Source organism: Canis aureus, chromosome 26, assembly GCF_053574225.1.
Source record: "Canis aureus isolate CA01 chromosome 26, VMU_Caureus_v.1.0, whole genome shotgun sequence".
Lineage (NCBI taxonomy): Eukaryota > Metazoa > Chordata > Mammalia > Carnivora > Canidae > Canis > Canis aureus.
In genome coordinates, this window is record NC_135636.1 from 29,709,538 (window position 1) to 29,730,065 (window position 20,528).

General features: G+C 45.8%; 1 protein-coding gene across 1 annotated transcript in view; it reads left to right on the forward strand.

Moving 5' to 3' along the window:
* The first annotated feature begins 1,211 nt into the window (after positions 1-1,211).
* The window catches only part of MMP24 (matrix metallopeptidase 24), a 43,108-nt gene continuing 23,791 nt past the window's right edge, over positions 1,212-20,528 (forward strand). Inside the window, exons 1-2 of the mRNA XM_077872881.1 lie at positions 1,212-1,412; positions 19,485-19,633. Coding sequence (XP_077729007.1) covers positions 1,212-1,412; positions 19,485-19,633 — 350 coding nt within the window. The remainder of the gene's footprint in view (positions 1,413-19,484; positions 19,634-20,528) is intronic.

Consider the following 20,528-nt stretch of genomic DNA (forward strand, 5'->3'; position numbering starts at 1 on the left):
ATAGTCTTCTACTTCCTTGACTTCCCTAGCACTTTCCTATAGGATCCCTGTGCTCCAGGGAAATTATCTACTGCCCCAGACACATCCCGAACAGGGTCATCCTCCTACCTGACAGGCCCTCACCATTCCCTTTTACTTATTTAAATCCAGCCTTTCCTCAAGGCCTGGCTAGAGTCCCTCCACCCCATTGGTAACACCTGTCCTGACTTCCCTGTCCCCCATCACATGTCTCCTGACCCTGGAGCACCTGCTTGTATCCTTTTAGACACTTGGTGTTTGCTGCCCTTGTGTTTCTTTGCACTTATGTTTTCTCACCAAGCTATAAACCTCTACGGTTCAGGAAATCAGCCTTTTTTTTTTTTTTTTAAGTCCCAAGTAGCCCAGAGCCCTACGTATATATAGAAAGTGTTCAATACATATGGGTTGTTTTGGATGAAAGATGATCTTCCCAACTAGTTGATCTCTCTCCAACTGAGGGGGGCGGTGAGAGATTGAGCTTCACCTTAATTTCACCTAATGTCTCCCCGGGCTGCTCCCCCCAAACACCCCTCAAATCTATTCCTCAATCCCCGCCCCCACCCCTGCCCTCCTTTCAAGACCACCCTCCCAGACTCTCTCCTCCGGGGCCACCGCCCTCCCCCGCCTCGGTTACCCAGGGCGTCTCCTCAGTCCCCTCCCCCAGGGCTGTCTCCCAGACCCCCTCCTCCAGGCCCCCCCTCCTCCAGGGCTAGTCTTTTGGCCTGGGACCCCCAACCCAGTATATCTCCCTCGGAGTCATCGCGTACTTCTCGCTCCGGGACTGCTTTTTAGCCCCTTCCCCCTCCCTCAGGGCTGCCTTTAGACCCCTGCTCCGTCCCCACCCCTTCGGACCCTCCCTCCCGAGCCGTGCTTCTGGCCGCTGAGACCCCTCCCCCGCGCCGCTCCCCGGCCGGTGCCCCAGGGCTGGCCTGGAGCCGCCGCCCCCGCGGTCCGGCCCGGGCGCTGCCCCGGTGCCCCTGGCCGCCCCCCGCCGGGGCGGGGCGCGCGGAGGCGGGGGCGCGCTGGCGGCCGAGGCGGCGGCGGCGGCGAAGACAGGCGGGCCGGGCGCGTGTCCGCGGCGCCGTGACTCGGCGGCTCCGCAGCGGCTGCAGCGGGAGGACCCGGCCGGAGCCGGAGCCGCCGCCGCCGCCGCCGCCGCCATCGCAGCCGGGCGGCCGGGCCCCGCCGCGGGGATGCCGAGGAGCCGGGGCGGCCGCGCCGCGCCGGGGCCGCCGCCGCCGGGCCGTGCCCCGCGCTGGAGCCGCTGGCGGGTCCCCGGGCGGCTGCTGCTGCTGCTGCCCGCGCTCTGCTGCCTCCCGGGCGCCGCGCGGGCGGCGGCGGCGGCGGCGGCGGCGGCGCGGGCGGCCGAGGCGGAGGCGCCCTTCGCCGGGCAGGTGGGGCTGGCGCGCCGGGCCGGGGCGCGGGCGCGGGGCCTCCGGGCAGGGCGGGGGGCGGCGCCGGGGCCGGGCCTGGGCCGGGCCGGGCCGCGCCTGCAGCCGGGGGCGCGGGGGTGGCGCGCGGGGTCGGCGCCGGGGGCCGGGCCGGGGGTTGCCCGCCGCAGGGGCCGGGAAGGGCCGCGGGGCCGGGAGCTGCTTCAGCACCACGGACAGGGGCGGCGGGCGGGGGCGGAGCAGGAGGGTCGGGATTGTTGTGTGGCGGTGGGGTGTGTGGCCTGCATGACTATGTGTGAGGGAAACCGTACGACGCCTCGGAGTAAATAGTAAGCGCAGCCAGTATGTTGTGGGCTGGGAGAAGAAACCAAGGATGTTCAAGCTGGAGAAGAGAGGATGGGGGGTGGGGGACGGGAGGGCGGGGGAAGGACTCGATCGCTGCGATCACGGTCTTCGTATCTGAAGGGCTGTCACGTGGAGGGAGGATAGACTCGCTCCGAGTGGCCCCACAGGGCAGAATTAGGGTCAACAGGGGTGGGGGTAGGGGTTGCAAGAAGACAAATGTCAGCTGAATATTAGAAGTTTGTAACAATCAGAGCTGCTCAACCAGCTTAGGAGGCGGTGAGCTGCTCATCACTGACATGTGCAAGCAAAACCTCCGGGAGGGGCTTGGATGGATACATGCATAAAACCTGCACGGTTACACGCATAATAACAACAACAATGCCAGCTAGCATTTACAGAGCACTCACTATGAGCCAGGTCTGGTGCTATGATTTATGTTAATAATTGCATTTCATCCTCATGACTACTCTATGATCCCCCTTTACAGGTGAGGGTACGCACTCAGAGAACTTCAGTAACTTGCCCAAGGTCACACAGCTATGGAGCCATGGAGTTGGAATTCTGGCCTAGACAGGCTTACTCTAGTCACCACATATTTAACCATGACGCTATTCTATATCACAGAGGAGGGGCTTGGGGGGCAGTAGGACTAGATCATTTTTCTGGTCTCTTCCAACCTGGAGGTCTGCCATTCTAATACATGATAAGTAGTAAGTTAGGACAGAGTTCTTTGCTGAGGAAAATTAGTGATTGCCTCAGTTATCCTGAGAGATGGAGTGCATTTGTTGAAGCAGGCAGTCTGTTCAGAAGAATATGCCAGAACAGGGATTCTTAATTGGGCATGGGACTCAGGGGGCTGGAAATTTTGTGCAAGATTGTGTTTATGCATGCATATGTATATTTCTAGGAAAGAATACCTATATTTCTTCAGATTGTCAAACGGGTACATGATCCCAAAAAATTAGGGGGTGTAAAAAAGTCTCTTTTGCCCCAGTTGGTAGTTGTCTTTCAAAGATCTTATTGCTGGTTGACTTTTAGTGGAAACTTTCTCTCGCCTGTTTGTGTTTTCAGCTTTATTATATCTCAAAGTAATGTGTTTCATAAGTTTATACCCTATAAAATGCCAGATTCCCTTAGTCTTCCTGAGTGCAACGGGTGAGGTAGGAAGACCCTGACCTGGACTTTAGGAGGCCTGGGCTTTAATCTGACCTTGCCCTCTGGTGGCTTCTTGACCTGCGGCCATTTCCTTGCCCTCTCTAGGCTTGAATTCTATCATCTCTGATGTAGAGATAGGGCTAGTTGATCTTAACTCTGAAACCCTTTTATTCCTGTGATATTTCAAGCATTAAGAGGAGGCTATTTGCTTAAGTATGTCAGGATGTGGAGGAAAGGTTATGTATACCCACACCTTATCCTTATCAGCTTTACAGGCTTTGATTATTCCACCTCTCTTAGCCTTTGTCTTTTCATGCTTGAGCTTACCCCCTATGACCAGCCACCCATAGAAAAGCCACATTCATCCTCTGGGTCATTGTAGTTGCCTTTTTTTAGATATCCTTGGGCCCTAGTTTTCAATAGATGTAAACCTGACCACTGTCCCAGATGTGGGACTCTGTAGTCTTGCACAAAGGAAGGATGATTTCTTCTTTGGTTTTGAGGTCCATTCCCGCTTCTGTCTATATCTTTGTCAGCCTTCCTGACCCGGACACGTTAGGACACTGCCTTTAGGAAACAATCTGCAGTAGCTCTCCGATCCCTTTCCTGTGTCAAAACTGATAGCCTGGAACCCAACACCCTGTACGTGGATTATTTTTATCAGAGTGCATTACCTTACGTTTCCTCACATTGATGTTTATCTACCATTTTGCATCCCACTCAGTATCTTCCTTCGATTCTCTCTCCTTTGGCAGAGCATTTCTCTACCTGAAAAGGTTTAAGATGATCTGCAGTTTTGAAATTTTCACTTTGCTCTACTTCTGGATCACTTATAAAAAATTTAAATCAGACAAGTCCCAGCATGGTCTCCTGGGGCCCCCTGAACTCTTAATTTCCTTTCATTCAGAGAAGTGACCTTTTATTTCTATTGTTTCCTATCTCCAAGTGACCTGATTTTAAAAAAAAAAAAAAAACACCCTTAATTCCATGATGACTCCATTTTCAATGTCTAATATATTGTCCAAAAATTTCTAAAAGATAGAAGAATATATCCACTGCTTCTCTCAACAATTTGCACCTAATTATCCCTTCATTGAATACTAATGGCTCACATGATTGAAACCTTACAGAAATATGGTTGCTTTTCAGCCAGCAGATAATGTTTAACTCCTCTTGCTGTTTTTTTTTAAGTCCTCTGGAGTCTGAACCCAAACAACCTCCTCTCTAGAAGGCTGCCTTTCCCACTGCTCATAGGTACACATTCTTACTCCAGACAAGTTTGTCTCTCCTTTATCCTAAGACAAATTACCCATGGTTCTCTGCACATCCACATGCCATTTGTACCTGTACCTCCACACATCCATCTGTGACCTTTCCTTACAGTTTCATCCCAATCCCACTTCTTTAGGAAACTCCCTGACTTCTCTAGTTATTTATTCCTCTCTCTTTAGGGCAACACTTTGAAGCAGACCCAGCCAGTTTGCCATTTAATTTTTTTTTTTAATACGTAAACATTATTTGGGAGGAAAAGTTGCAGTTCTTAGGCAGGGCCTAAAAACATCTTATGTTTTTACATATAACACAATCCCCAATGCTCATCGTCAATTATTCAGTGAGCATCTGGTGATTCTACTCTTTATCCCTTGTGCCAAAAAGTTACATGAATCTGAAATAGATGCTTATGGACAGGTGGGTCTTAAGGTCCCTTCTAAAAAGCTTCTTAGGGATAGGACTCATTGCCCACCTGTCCTTCCTTCATTGGAAATAGAGGTGGCAAAAAAAAAAAAGGGAAATAGAGGTGGCAGTGATCCCACAATTTCACCCTTGAAAACCTGCTCAGTAGGTTGTCATCTAGTGGTAGTGACATACTAAAAGGAGGAACCAAGGGGTGGCCATGATCTTAGAGGTCACCAAATAAGCACATACTAGTACTTAATAGACATTTCTTGAATTACCATGAGTTACCCAAGGACTCTAAATCTAAGAGTAGATGATTCAGAACTTGAAACTTTTCTCTGGTCTCCTGACTTCTTAGTTGAAAGCATTTTCACTATCTTTGGCTTTTGATTTTACATCTCTGATCTAACATTACCAAAAGACAAAATGAAAAAAAAAAATCCCCACCTCATTCAGTCTGTTTTCTCCTTTGCATTCTGAGTCTTTCTTTTGTATTTTGCACATTAGGGGACCCCACTGATTCTCTAATTGGCTTTCTGTGTTTGGTTTATTTAAAGCATCCCTTTCTCTTATTATTAGCTGAGTAGAATATCTCACAAATAGCGTTTTGGTCCTCCTTTTTTCCAATGAGATTCTGAGGAAGGTCAGTACAGAGAGAAAGAGACAAGCTGATCAGCATGGGTCACACAAGTATTGTAGTGTGACGCCTGGATGGAAGGCATCATGGACTCCTACCCTCTAGACCAGTTTTGAGGGATCTGCTGTAGATGGAGAGCATTCTTTGGTTTGTACCTATAGTCAAGACAAGTTAGAGCCCCGATGTGTCTAGCAGTGGAGCAGGTCCATTAAGAAACACTAACAGGGATCCCTGGGTGGCGCAGCGGTTTGGCGCCTGCCTTTGGCCCAGGGCGCGATCCTGGAGACCCGGGATCGAATCCCACGTCGGGCTCCCGGTGCATGGAGCCTGCTTCTCCCTCGGCCTGTGTCTCTGCCTCTCTCTCTATCTCTCTCTCTGTGACTATCATAAATAAATAAAAATTGAAAAAAAAATATTAAAAAAAAAAAAAAAAAAAAAGAAACACTAACAGATTCCTACACCAAACATTTCTTTCAATATGACCATGGCCTCCCAGGATAGGTTCATTCTTGTCTGGAAAAAAAACCAAAATTCTCACTTTTAGGAAGTTCTCCCTTTTACCTAACCTGAATCTCATCTGCTGCTTTTTAAATTCATTTCTCTTATTATTATTGTGGTTTTTCCTATTACTTTAACAGTCTCATAACTGAATCTGAAAGGTGCTTTGCACTTTGCAGATGCTGTCATATGTGTGGCCCCACTTGATCCTGGTAACACCACGAGTAAGATAGGGAAAATATTGTCCTCATTTTATACATGAGCAAATAGAGACTCAGTGAAATTATGTGACCTATCCACATCTTGCCCAGGGACCCACATGTAGCTAATAAAGAGGCTAGGACTAGAAGCTGGATTTTCTGTCCTTAGTCTGCATGCTTGTTATAGATTACTGCAATACCTTTGTTGCCAATCTTTCCCACTTTCAGGGTTGTCCCACTTGTCCTTGAAAGGGGTAGTTTCCGGGCAAAGAAAACTAATTATAACTGTACTAAAGAGACTGATCTTCGGACATGCCTAGCCTTATCATATGGTATAGTTTGAACTCAAAATGAAAGGAACTGGTTCTTAATAGACTGCAGCCAGTATCTCCTCAGTATCTGGAACAGCCCTTGGCACATTCTAAATATTTTAAAATTGATTTTATTGTCTGTGCCCCCACCAGCTTCTCTCAATCATGCTTCATACACAAAAGTCAGTGCCTTTTTTTGAAGAACAAATGAATGCATGCTAGAGGCGTAAATGAGGGCTGAGGAGCACCATGTGGGGAGGAGATGAAGCTCTCAGAGAATGTTGTAGGAAGAAGGCTGGTATTAAAGATGAACCGTTGAGGGAAGAGAAGGACAGACAATGGTGAGGGAACAGTCCAGACAGAAGGAAAACCACGAACCAAAGCTGCACAAAAGTGCATGGCATGTTCAGGAAACAGCAGATAACTTGATGTGCCCGAGGCATCGCGTTACTTGCTATTTCCAGTAAGAGTGTATGAGAAGAGGCTGGACAGGGAGGCTGAGAGCAGATTGTGAAACTGGCTTTTGTCCAGAGGCTGAGGGGAGTCATTAAAGGTTTCTGAGCAGAAAAGTGACCTGCTCGGAGCCCGGTAGAGAGGTGGAGGGACTGAGGCCCATTCCTGAGCCAGCTGGGTGCTGGCTCTGCCCACATGCCTTTAGCTTTTTCCGAGCATACCTTAGATCTGCGTACCTGTCTTAGGGAATAGTGTCTGTATGTATAGAAGTTGCAAACCCCAGCTCCAGCTCCCTCCCCAACTGAGAGATTTTGGAACAAAGCTTTTGGTTTCTCTGGACCTCAGGATTGATTCTATCCACATCCTTTGCTAGTTTTCCTTCATCATTATTCCATGCATTCATTTTAAAAGGCAACTTTGAACTACGCTTTAATGACATATACAAAACGGCAAAGCCATATATATAAAAGGCAACATTTTCTCAAAGATCATATGGGCTGTTATAACAAAGTAGATAGAGAAAAACAGGCACTGTTATTAATAATCTTTGTTAGCCATAATAATTTAAAAACTCAATTCTGTACCATACACACTCATGGGCACACTGTTCTCTGTGCCCCAAAAGCTCTGGGCCAGAGAGATAGGGGTCATCTGCCAGCCCTTCCTCATCTCACCTGCCTCAACAGAATCAATGACCAAGCCCCAGCGGTCCCTCTTCCTGCACAGATCTTCTGTGCATCCACTTCTCTCTACCTCCACGTCCTCCTTCGTAGTCTGAACTTCTATTTTATCCCATCTAGACTTCAGAAATTTCCCACCTGCTCAGCCTCTCTTGCCTGCCTCTAATCCTTCCTCAAATGGCAGCCAGAGTGACCTTTTAAAAATAAATCCACCCAGGGGTCAGTTATCTCCGAAGCAAATGTGGCCAGAGCTAAGATTTAACAAAGCTGGTTGACGATTATCTAAGATATGTTTTATTATTTTTATGCCTTTCTGAGTGCTGGAAGTATTTAATAATAAAAAAAAATTTTTTTTTTAAATCTGATCATGCTACTCTCACACTCACCTCGCTTAAAATGGCTTTTAGGATGAAGACTAGCTACTATTACTCCTCTACTACCATTTCCTCCTTTTGATTCTTATTATGGGAAATCTCAAACACCCATGAAAGTAGAATGAACGGTATTATGAACCCCCTTATATCTGGCACCCACCAAGCTGCCTAAAAAGGCCTGTGAGGGCCTACATGACCGAATCCTTCCCATTTTGCTAGCTTCTTTCTACATATGGCACCTTCTGACTCAAGTCTGGCCACCTTGGCCTTCTTCCTCTTTTTCTAATGGGCAGGCTCCTTCCCATCTCAGGAATTCAATAAGACATTCTTTCTTCTGGGGTGCTCGTTCTTCCACCTTCACCTAGTTCTCTTCTGCTCAAACACATGTTCTCCACTGAGGTGTGACATCCTCAGGGAGGCTGTCCCTGACATCACAGCCTGGATCTCCTGTCAAATGCATCCACAATGTCTTTCTCCTTCATTCCACTCAGTGAAACACTGAGTCTTTCAGGGTCTGTCTCCCTCACCAGGCTGTAAGTCACAGAGTTAGTGGGGCCCCCAGGCAGGTAAAACAGTATTTACAATGTAATGTGAAAGACAGTGTGAGTGAGGGGTGCCTAGAGTGCCACTGGGAGCCCAGAGAAAGACCTCACATGCCCTGGATAGTCCTCCCAGATGAAGTGGCAATCAAGTTGCATTTTGAAGGATATTTAATAGTTCATCTTGGAGAGGCCATGTGGGAAAGGCATTCTATGGAGAAGGACAGAAAGAGGCACAGAATGTGTGTAGTCGACACAAGAAGATCATCAGCAGCTACAGGGGGAGTCTTTGCGGTGGGCACTAAAAGGGTAGGGCATGCATGACAGAAGATAAGGCTAGAAAGGTACATACTGTTGTTGTTGGGTCAGACTGTGAAGCTTTTTGAGTTCTGTGCTAAGGAGCCTAGATTTAAAACTGACAGCAAGGAACCAGAGACAGTCTCCATGCTCAATCCAATCAAATTGAAATTACTATATATTTTATACTCTATATAATTATTTAGGGGTTATCTACTTCAGCATCTGCCTGCTACAGTTGAAAAACTGAGGCCTGACCATGATCTTTCTTTTCCCTCTTCCCTTTTCTCAACTCATCAGTATGTCAAACCCCAGGGGACAGAAAACTCTGGCAGATTGGCAGGAAGGCCCTGGAACGGGTGAGGAAGGTGAGGCCTCCTCCTTCCTCAGAGAGTGAATAAGAGCAGGGTCCCTCTCCTGGTGTTGGGAGGAGGCCTCCTCAAAATTGGAAAACTTGGACAACCCAGTGCTGACCCAAAACCCCAAATGTGCCATCTCCTTGGGTATGGTGATTGTCTGGCTTGTGGTGGCCTCCTGGGAATGGGCCAAGGACATGGAGCAGAGCGCCAGGGAGTTCCCGCTAGTGCACTTACCACCCACTCAAGAGCTGGTGGCAGCCAAGAGGTAACGCTGCACCATTAAGGTGTTTGTCAAAAAGCTAAGCTGGGCATTGTGGGCGATCCTGAGCGCCCTTTTTAGACTGGCTGTAAGTGCAAAAACAACAACAACAACAAAACCAAAAAACAGACAGTGCTTGGAGGCAAATCAGAGCCAGCGTGGAGGGTGTAGCATGACAGAGAGAACCCTCCCTAGGAGACAGGGATGCTAGCTGCATTTCCTCCATCAACTTGCTCTGTGGTTTTTGGATAAAAGTCATTTCTCCCTTCGTGTTTTATCTTGCTCTTCTGCAAAACAAGTGTATTAAATCAGATGGTTTCAAAGTATGTTGACCAGTGCATTTTCTAGATACCTGAATGGTTAAACCTTCAAGTTTGAAATTTTAAAAAATTAGTTGTAATCGAGGTCGGCTCAGAGGCCAGGCTAGGACCTCAGCTGTATGGTGGAAAGGAAACAGGGCTCTGGTGAGATAGGAGCTGGGGGATTGACTTGATGGTAGGGGCTGATCTCTGAGGCATCACCACTCCATGACTGGGCTAGCAGCAGTGCCAAGGATGGTGGTCCATCTCTGGCCAGAGAGTATGGGAGCCAGAAGACAGACAACAATATTGTGAGAATGCCTGCTACCAGCCAGAATTTGCTAAATGCTTCGCATTCGTGTTTTCATTTCCTATTGCTGCTGAAACAAATTCCCACAAACTTGGTGGCTTGTAACAGAGATTTCTCATCTTCTGGAGGTGAGAAGTCTGAAACAGGACTTACCAGAACTAAAAGCAAGGTCTCTGGAGGGCTGGCTTCCTTCTGGAGGCTCAAGAGGGAACTTGTACCTGGCCTTTCTCAGCTTTTTGAGGCTGCCCATATTCCTCGGCTGGCGGCCCCTTCCAGAACGATGCCACTCTGACTCTTGCTTCTGTCGGCACCTCTCCTTCTCTGACCACGACCCTCTAGCCTCCCTCTTACAAGGAAGCTTGTGATTACATCGAGCCCACTTGGATAATCTAGAATACTGTCCCCACCTGAAGATCCTTACCTTCATCACATCTGTAAAGACTCCTTTGCCATGTGAGGTTACATAGTCATGGGGTCCAGGGATGAGGATGTAGCCATCTCTGGAGGGCCATTATTTTACCTACCACAGTGCATCATCTCACTGGATCCTCCTTACAAGCCTTCTCTTATCATCCTCTGTTTAACAAATGAAGAAAATGAACCTTAAAGAAGTGAGGTCATTTGTTCAAGGACGCTCAGCTGGAAAGAGCAAAGTTAGGTAATACTTGGCATGTAGTGATATCTTGGCTCCAAGTGACCTATCTTTTCAGATAGGATTCTACCCAACTCCCAGGTGTACGGGTACTAGATTCTCACTCTCTGGAGAAGACTGAGAACCAGGCAAGGAATCTGAGACCTTGAGAAACAGATTAGGGTCCTAGGAATCTCAGCTTGGGATCTACCCTGTCTGGTAGACAGGGAAACCAAGGCAAAAACCCAGATGTGAGGACTGAACTAACAGCAATGGATGGGGAAGGATGATCTTAGACCACTCTTGATGTGAATATACAACAACACAATGGAATCTAAATGTTGGGGTGCTGATGAACCCTGAAGCTAGGATTAGCCTGGAGATGTCAGGTGAAGAACCCAGAGATGATGGCAGAGCCAAGTCACAGACAGCAGGTCTTGGCTATTGAGCTAATTTTAATAGAAGGCTTTTATAAATGGGTGACATGCTTCCTGCCTTGGTACATTAGAGGTGATAGTGCACACAGCATGCCCATTCCTTCCTGGCACAAGGTCATCACTCCTGACAATGATGGGTCCTTACTGCAGTGGTTCTACACTTTAGTAGGCAACTGAGTCACCTTAGGTGTTCATGTTTTAAAAATGCAGATTCCCAGTTTCCAGCCTCACACTGGTTTTGTAGGGTCTACGTTCAGAGCTGGGAATATGCACTTTTATTTTTTTTATTTTTATAAATTTATTTTTTATTGGTGTTCAATTTGCCAACATATAGAATAACACCCAATGCTCATCCCATCAAGTGCCCACCTCAATGCCCGTAACCCAGTCACCCCCACCCCCCGCCCACCTCCCCTTCCACCACCCCCAGTTCGTTTCCCAGAGTTAGGAGTCTTTCATGTTCTGTCTCCCTTTCTGATATTTCCCACTCATTTTTTCTCCTTTCCCCTTTATTCCCTTTCACTATTTTTTTTTAGGAATATGCACTTTTAACAAGCTCCCTGAATCCTGCAATGCTGACAGCCCATGACACTCAAGAACTGTACACTGAGGGACACAGCCTTGGTGATGGGGCTACATACAGTGAGGTGTTTAGAGTTGCTTGTCATCTACTAGGAAGACAATAGTAATTATTATTGCTATCTTTTACGGAGGACTTAATACCATATATTGTTATTTTATCTCCAGAACCACTCCATGAGGCACATGCTAATGACATGATGCAGATGGAAAAAGTAAGCAGAAGGGAGGTTGAATAATTTGCCTAAGGTCATATAACAAGAAAATGAAAGAATTAGGATTTGAACCGAGTAGAGTTTGTCCCGTAAGCATACATTCTTAACCATGATCCTACATGTCCTCTCGAGCTGCCTTACTCCTCACTGCTCAGCAGTCAAGGCCATTTCTGTCTACCTGCCCAGATGAGGAAACCAGCTCACTCTGATCCTCAACCTGGAAGACTACTGACTGATGCCTTGTGCTTTCCCTAAAACAAAATATAGCATTGAACGGACCCTTAGAGAAAAGTCAAGGCAGCTCTATATGGAAATCTTTTTATAGTAGTGTTTCCCCTCTCCCTGAACACTTCTACTCATTTTCATTCAATAAATATGTATCCAAGCCAGGCCTTGTGCTAGGTGTAGGGGTACTGTAGGGAAGACAGACTATGGGCCCTGCTCTCTGGCACTGTGTAGTCAATAAAAGGAGACCAGTTAACAGCATGTGATAACAACATTGCATGATAAGAACTGTGATAAGTAAGGGGTCAAAGAAGGCCTCCCCAGGGAGAGGAGTGTGATTCAGATAGAACAATGTATGGAAGTATCTGGAAGATTGGAACACACTGGAACACAGAGTGCCAGGTGGGGAATGGTAAAAGAGGTGGCAGGAGTAGTCAGGGACCAAGTCACTAAGGCTCTTGTTTCTTAAAAATCACTTTACTGAGGTATAATTGACACCCAAAAAGCTGTACATATTTAATGTAGGCAGCTTAACAAGTTTGAAGATAAACACCCATGAAACCATCACCACAATCTATGCCATAAACAAATCCATCCCCTCCAGAGATTTCCTCCTGTCCTCATTATTTGTTATTATTATTTTGTGCTAAGAACACTTAAGATCTGCCCTCTTAGCAAAATTTTAAAGTATATCATTACCTATAGGCACTACGCTGTATAGTAGTAGATCTCTAGAACTTATTAATCTTGTGAAACATTGTACCCTTTCACTATACCTCTGGTTCCCTCTCCCTGGAAAGCTCTTGATGGAAAGCCCTTGAAGACTTGTGGGTAATGACACTTTCTATTCATGGGGCCACCTTCCCTGACCATCCTTTATAAAATGGTTGTCTCATCCCTCTTAGCTCCTCAACCGCTTTTATTTTTCATAGCACTTATTGCCCCATGGCTCTTCCACTAGACTGTAACTAGAAATTAACAAGAATGTTTTTGTTTGCTGTTCTATCCCAGAGCCAACACACAAGCACTGTGTACCAGGCACTGTGTATATAGTAGTAGGTCCTTGAATATTTGAATGAATGAATGAATGAATGAATGAACGAATGAACGGAGCCCATCTGATGTTTAGGAAGTAGAACCAATAGTTCTTTGGTAAAAGATGGATGTGGGCTGTGAAGGAGAGGGTAGAGTCATGGGTCATATGAGGCTTCTGGTTGGATAACTGGGTACGTGGTGGTGCTCTGGCACCTGGGTCATGGCAGAAGGGTATGGAGCTCACTACGATGTGAGATAAGACATCACTCTTTAGGACTGTGAGGTGTAGGATGTCCTGGGAGGGGAAAGAGGTGCCTGTCTAAGTTGTCCGACAATATGGAATGCCTGGTTTCAAACACATCTGGGTTTGAATCCTGCAACTTATTAGCTTTGGGACTCTGAATGATTACTTCTCTGAACTTGTTTCCTCATCTGCAAATTGGGGGGAATTCCTATCTTGTGGGGTCATTACATTCTAGAGTGCCAGTGCAATGCTAGGTATATAGTTGGCATTCTAATACAGGTATATAGTTGGCATTCTAATTATAGCAGCAATGGTAATAGCTGCTATAATCATTGCTGCTATAATTATAACACTTTTGTTTAAAAGTTGTTTCCTATCATGAGTCAAGATCTATGTCCTATAATCTCCTGTGCTGGTTTGCCCACTGTGTCAACCAGAATAAATCTCCTTCATCTGTAGTCAGTTGGCTTTACGAAGACTGGCATGTCCCCTGCCGTTCCTCCTTCTCCAGTCTTAACATCCCTCATTTTTCCCTCCTAGGACAGGGTTCACATGAGTGGTTCCTTCATTCTCCCAGCCACTCTCCCTTAGTCACACTCCTGTTTGTCACTGTCCTTCTGCATATACAGCCTCTAGGATGGGACTTGGACCTCCTATGAGTGTTGAGGTCATGCCTTGTTCCTGTTACTCAGTCATCATCTTAGATTATGACCTCAGCTACCCAGATTCTTTGATCAGGGTCTTTTATTCTTTCTTCCTCATTCTTGCTCATGTTTCCAAATTTAACGCTTCTTGCCTGGTCCTTCTTTGTGGACTTCCTCTCTGGCCTTTCTGATAATACCTTCCAGCCTGCTGTGATCCTGACCAAACATCTGATCCTAATCATTCTCCTGCTCCTTCTCCAGATCTGTGCAGTCTGAATTGGCATCACACCTATACAGGTGCAATGCTCCTGAATAGCCCCCGGAGGCCATGCTGGTTTAACAGATCCATCTTTCTCTCCTCCTCCACCACTTTCTCTGTTTCCCAAGAGTGAACAGCAGCACCGCCAGCTGATCTGCTTCTTGCTGCCCCCAATGCCACTTCTAATGTCACCACCGCCTCTGCTGTCTGCCGCTCTCTTTCCTCTTCGGGCTATGTTTTTTCTCCTTGTTATTTTCTGCTCTCTCCTTTGCCTGCCACTACCGAATATCTCAGCTTTGGCTTCTCAGGAACTGAAATCCCGCCTTCTGGCCAGCAAATCAATCACACGTATTGTCTGCCATCTCTAAATCTTTGGTTCAGCCCAGCTATTTTGGTCCCTGCTCACACTCTGAGATTTTTCTCACTCTTCTCTGGGTTTACACCTTTTTCAGCACTTAAAGGGTGACAGACATCTTAGAGTTGGTTAACTGAGCTATAAAGGTCAGACTTATGACATGGCTGGTGATAGGTTAATGGATCCAGGTGTAAAAAGACGGAAGGTAGGTCATTGTGTTTAAAACTGAATGAGGCTTTTTTCCTTTAGTGAATTTTATCTTTTTTTTCAGATGGGACAATGGAGCCTATTGCCTCATCAAACAAAGAAGTTCAAACCACAATAGACTGAATTTCAGCAAATGTTTTTTTCAACCTCTAACAGATACCAAGAACTGTGCTTGTTGTTTTCATATGTATTACTCAGGAAGCCTTCCCAAGATGAAATCCCTTCCTTGGTACCCAGGCAATGCCTCCTGGACCAACTGTTTGTTCGTTTGTTTGTTCATTCATTCATTCATTCGTTCATCCAGTGATGATTTGTTGTGCCAGGCACTGTTCTAAGTGTTGCAGCAGATACAAAAATAAACATAACAGTCTGCTTCTCAAGAACTCAATCTAGTGGGGAGAACATATCATGCAACAGGTAGGATACACTGTGGTAGCTGTGTTCAGAGTGGTAGAGAAGAAAGCACTGCAGGAGTAAGGAGGATACCCACTAGTTCTTTAGGGAGAGTTCAGGAAGATTTACCAAAGGAGGCAACATTTCAGCTAGACCTTGAAGGATGAATTTGCTAACACACATACAGAGAATGGGCTTTGTAGGCAGCAGAAACAGCCTGCAAGTATGCAAGGGCAGGGAATATTTTGGAATTGGTATGGCTGGAGTATATAAGACTTGTACCAATACCAGGGGCTTCTGCCCAGAGAAGTCAGATGGACTGCCTGGGTCACACAGTGGCAGAAGCAAGTGAGTGGCAGAGACTGGCTTAAGCAGCAGAAGTTGGAATTATCTGGTCCCTAGCTTCTCAGCCTCTCATGCACGCATGTACAGATCCAATCTCAATGCCCTATTCCCTGGCCTGGACCTTTGACCAGCCCCTCCCCATCCCATTTCCCTTCTTAGAGGTCTACCCCTGAGCTCTGAGGACTGTTTCTAGTGAACCTGGGAGGGAAGCAGAGCCTAGAGAAGGCTGATCCATTTTAGTGTTTAGTCCTGACCCAGACATCTGCCTAGGACCTGAATCCTTAGAGCCTAACTCCTGATGCTGCTGAGCTGGACTCTGTGACCTTCATAGCACATCCTATTCGGCCCTGAGTGCCTCCTTGCTTGTGTATCCCAGAAAAGGAGCTGGGTAAACCAGGTTGCCCTTCACTGAGGAGGATCTACTTTCAATTCCCCAAAGTGTTCAAAGGCTGGAGTAGGTTTATACTCAGAGTTCCCTGTTTCTTATCTTTTACCATAAACAGTAATGAGGGCAAGAGGGGAGAAGGTTCTGAATTCCTATGGTAGTTCAGAAGTGGGTGCTCAAAAAATTCCTCAGTTGGCTGCCTGGTTTGTCAGTGGGATCTGTCCAAAGATCCTCAGCCATTTCCCAAATGCCTTAATTCATCTTCATTGGGTTTCTAGAGGATAGACTCCACAGATAAGGAGGAAGTCGATTTAGTTTAGATTTGTACCACCCCCCTTTCTGGAAGGGTCTGAGATAGCTTATAGGTTGAAACAAAGTTTTTAAGTAAGACTTTTAAGGATGAGACATAACTTGGTGGTAGGAAAGATGAAGAAAGTGTTACTTCCCAGTATCACTGCAATCCACATTGAAGCCATACAATTGGCTGATGGATTCTTGGGGAAAAGGCCAAGAGGGAAAATCACTGGCTCACCCAATGTCCACTTTCTGAATCCAGAAAACATACCAAATCTCCTATAGGGAAAACATTTTTCTCAAGCTAAAACTTGACAGAAAGCAATTGTGTTTGGGCCTAAGAAAGTTGAGTGAAGAGTGAAGAGTACACAAGTCAAGCCAGCTGTCAGTTCTCTGACAGTAGTGTTCCCTGTGTGGTGTGAGAGATGGTCGTGGCCACAGGCCTACTAGTGGCAAGCAGACTTGACCATAACACCTACTGCCCACCATGGGACCCATCAAGACTGGCCCTTGGTCCAGGGAGAATGTGGGAGGTTGGGATGACTAGAATTCAAGGCAAAGGAGTCAAAGACCAAGTTTTCCACCTTGAGTTTACAAAACATAACAAGGACCCCATCCCAAGCAATAGCAAACACCTTTGAGTGATTATAGGTCAAGTCCATTTGTTCATTTTATTTTAACAACAATCCTGTGGAGGAGGAATCATTGTTTACATTTTACAGACAAGGAAAGTGCAATTCAGTTTAGCCGGTATCATCCAGCTGCAGTGAAGTCAAGATTCGGTCTCAGGACTGGGTGCTTCTTTCCCACTATATGCCCTGTTTATTCAACCCAATAATTCTTCATTAAAAAAGGGAACATAATGTGCCATTCTGGCTGAGAGGATATGGTGCATGGGTGTAATGCTTTGATGACATAATTTAACCCGGGAGTAGAAGCTGGAGCGCCTGGATGAACAATGAGTAACTTAGCTGCCCTGTCATATCCATTTCTAGGTGATTTACTTGAGCTTTTTGGCTGATCCTAGGCCATAGTCAAGTCACAAGTGATTCTGTGTAATTTGCCTACTTTGTGAATAAATAATTACATATCCTCTCCTTCCACTCCCTACTTCCAGCCTCCCCCCCATCACTATACTCCTCTCCCCCAATTGTCATTTGAAACACTTCTCAGAATGTGCCATACTCCCCTCCCACAACTGCACATGCAGTGTCCCTCAATACTGCTCCCATCCCTCTCCACCTGGAAGTCTCCCCTGAATTCCCTTCTCTCCTCATCCCCACCCCCATGGGGAGAAGATATCTCTCTTTTGTTCTCCCATAGAACCCTGTACACACCTGACTTTGAGGGCTGTGTTTTCATGGTGGGTTTACTTCTTGGTCTGTGAGTTCCCTATGCATCTTTGTATCCCCAGAGCCTTGCACGGTGCCTGGCATGTAGTAAGTGCACAATAATGTTTGTTGAGCAGACATGATGAGTGGCACTGTGTGTCAGGCACTTCTGGGCACTGGATATAAAGAAATGAGTAGAACACAGACCCTTCCCTCAAGGCACTCAGAGTCTGACACATCAGGTAATGATTAGAGCCCAATATTGTAAGATCTGTACTATCTATAATAGAGAATTTGAGAAGCACAAAAGAGGAAGAAAATAACTTAGTTTGGGGAGTGAGGGAAGTCTTCCGGAGATAGTAATTTATGAGCTGAACCTTAAAATGATGAAAGATTTTCCCCTAACTAAGCAGTATGCCAGGGCCAGAGAAAAATATACAAAAGCATCAAAGAGATTCAATGTTTGGAAAAGTACAAGAAGTATTGATATCCTGTCCCATAATTTGTAGTGAAAAACCCATTCTAGGTATCAGTATGAAAGAGGTAAGGTTGTCGTGCTGCTGTTGCTGTTAAGACTTTATTCTGTTTCGTTTTTAATTGGTCAGGTGCATTTTATCACAAGGCAGTAAAAATGTTATAGTCACCTTAGATGAAATAAATAATAACTTATTTATAGTTTCTGGTCTGCTTCCTCCCCCAAACTGTTTGCTTTGACTTGTAATAACAGGCACATCCACAAGAAGACTTCATATAGAAACAAGAAGCAAAAATTACAAAGGGAATAATACTGTTTCCTAAGTTCTTTCTCCCTCATTAAATCACTTGGTGTTTAGGATAATCCTCTGAGGATGGACTGTAGCTTCTATCTGGCTCAGAGACCAGCATAGGGGTGCTCCTGTAAGTGCTTATGGGTTCAGGAGATCCATGGATGCTTGCCTCATTTTCCAACTGATGTCACAGATATTTCCCGGTGCTCTGGTTTCTTCCATCCCCCACACGTCAGTGGGAATAATTATCTCTACTCTGCTATCCTTTAGAGTCATTGTCTGTTTGAGCTTCTTCATTCAAGCTACTTTCAGATGCTCTTGCACTTTTAAAGTGTCCCTCCCCTTTTGAAATGACTCCATGCATAAAACTTAGAAAACAAAAATGCTCTCCCATGATACTGTAACAGAGGATGTTCATGGTGAATTCTTTTTTTATTAAAAAAATTTTTTTTTGGATATCATTTCAGACTTTCATAAAAGTTTCCAGGATAGGACAAAGAATTCCTGAATACCCTTCACCTGGATTCCCCAATTCTTAACATTTTACTACATTTGTTTCCTCTCCCTCCCTCCTCTCTCTCTTTCTTTTCTGAATCTGTTTAAGAAAAAGTGGCAGACGTGCACCATTATATAAGCCAAAAAACTTCAGTGGATATTTCCTAAAAACAAGAAATTCTCTTACATAACCATGCTATTATTTTTTTTTTTATTTTTTATGTATGCCCTTCTCTGCTTTTTTCTATGTATACATTTATGTATTTACATTTAAATTAAATAATGCATTGTTTTGTTTATACTTACTTATGATGCTTTGCTCTTTTGAAGGGGTTAGCAATAAAGATTGTATATAATCTCATGCCAGTAAGTATTCTACAATATGATTCTTCAACAGACTCTGACTTTAGACACAATGGTTTCTGGATGACATATTTTTAACAGGCCACTCTGCTTCAGAGAAAGAAGCATTCTTGTGTTCTTACATGTCTAGTCCCATATCAGTGGAAACCACTGCATAAATGAGTAAAGAGAAAAAAAATAAATAAATGAGTAAAGAGGCAGGGTACTGGAAAGCCTTGAATGCAAATTTAATCTCTATTCTGTAGCCAGTAGAGATCCGATGAAAGCTTTACAGCGAGGGAGAAAGCCAACGAGAGCCGGGTTTTCTGGAGATTAATTTACCAGTGTGTGCAGGAGGGAATGCAGGAGGAAGCAATCAGAGCATGAGTCCATAGGTCCCCTCAGTAAAATGATCCCTAGTTTCAAGGGCAAATCTCTGCCCAGGTAGAACAGAGCCTTCCCCAGTATAATGCGTCCTTCTCTTTCATGTGTCTTTCAGAACTGGTTAAAGTCATATGGCTATCTGCTTCCCTATGACTCACGGGCATCCGCGCTGCACTCAGGGAAGGCCTTACAGTCAGCAGTCTCCACTATGCAGCAGTTTTATGGGATCCCAGTCACCGGTGTATTGGATCAGACAACAATCGAGTAAGAACTGCATAGGGCATTGTGCCTTTGAATTTTCCAGACTTACATTTGGGTTTATATTTGTCACGGCCCCGTGGATATACCATGCCCATCCTGCCCTCCTATCTTTCACTCCAGCAGTATCATCCTGGGAGGGAATACCCCAAAGCTCCTTTTCCTGGGTGAGCTGCGGAGGTTACTCGGCCCTAAATTTGCTGTGTGACCTTGAATAAGTCTCTTAATCCTTCTGGACCTCAGTTTCCTTGTCAGCACAATGAGAGGGTTTAGTTAGAGATGGTCTTAAATCTCCTCTGACTCCTTTGGCTCTTCAAGTCACCCCTCTGGCTTTCTCTGAGATGTACACATCTCACTTGATACAAAGAGCTCCTGAATGATAATGAGTTGGCAACTCATTCTACTTTTTCCATTTATCAAATATTGCCAAATATCTACTTGTGCCAGGCATTGGACTTGATCCTATGATTTCTGCTCTCCAGAGGCTCACCACGTTGTGAAAGATACAACCATCTGGTTGCAGAAGTCGAGAACTCAGAAGGAAACACTAATTTTCAGGGAGATGCTCAGGAGGTAAACAAAGAAGCCAGGCCTTGAGGCTGTCAAGTTTCCTTGGGGAGAGTACAAAGAGGAGGAAGAGATGAGCTCTGGGAATGGAACCCAGGATGCAGGCTAAAAATAAGCAGCCAGAGTGGTGGAGGAAACCAGGGGCTCTGTGTCATGGTACAGAAGTTGGGGATGGTCAATGGGCCAGCTGCTGCAGAGTGATCAGTTAGGAGACCGAAAAATGTCGGCCAAGTTTGGCAGTGAGGGGACCATTGTAGGCTCTCTGAAACAGTGGAGACAATGTCAGACTGCAGTGGGGAGGAGGGGAGATGAAGAGTAGAGATGGCAAGTGGAG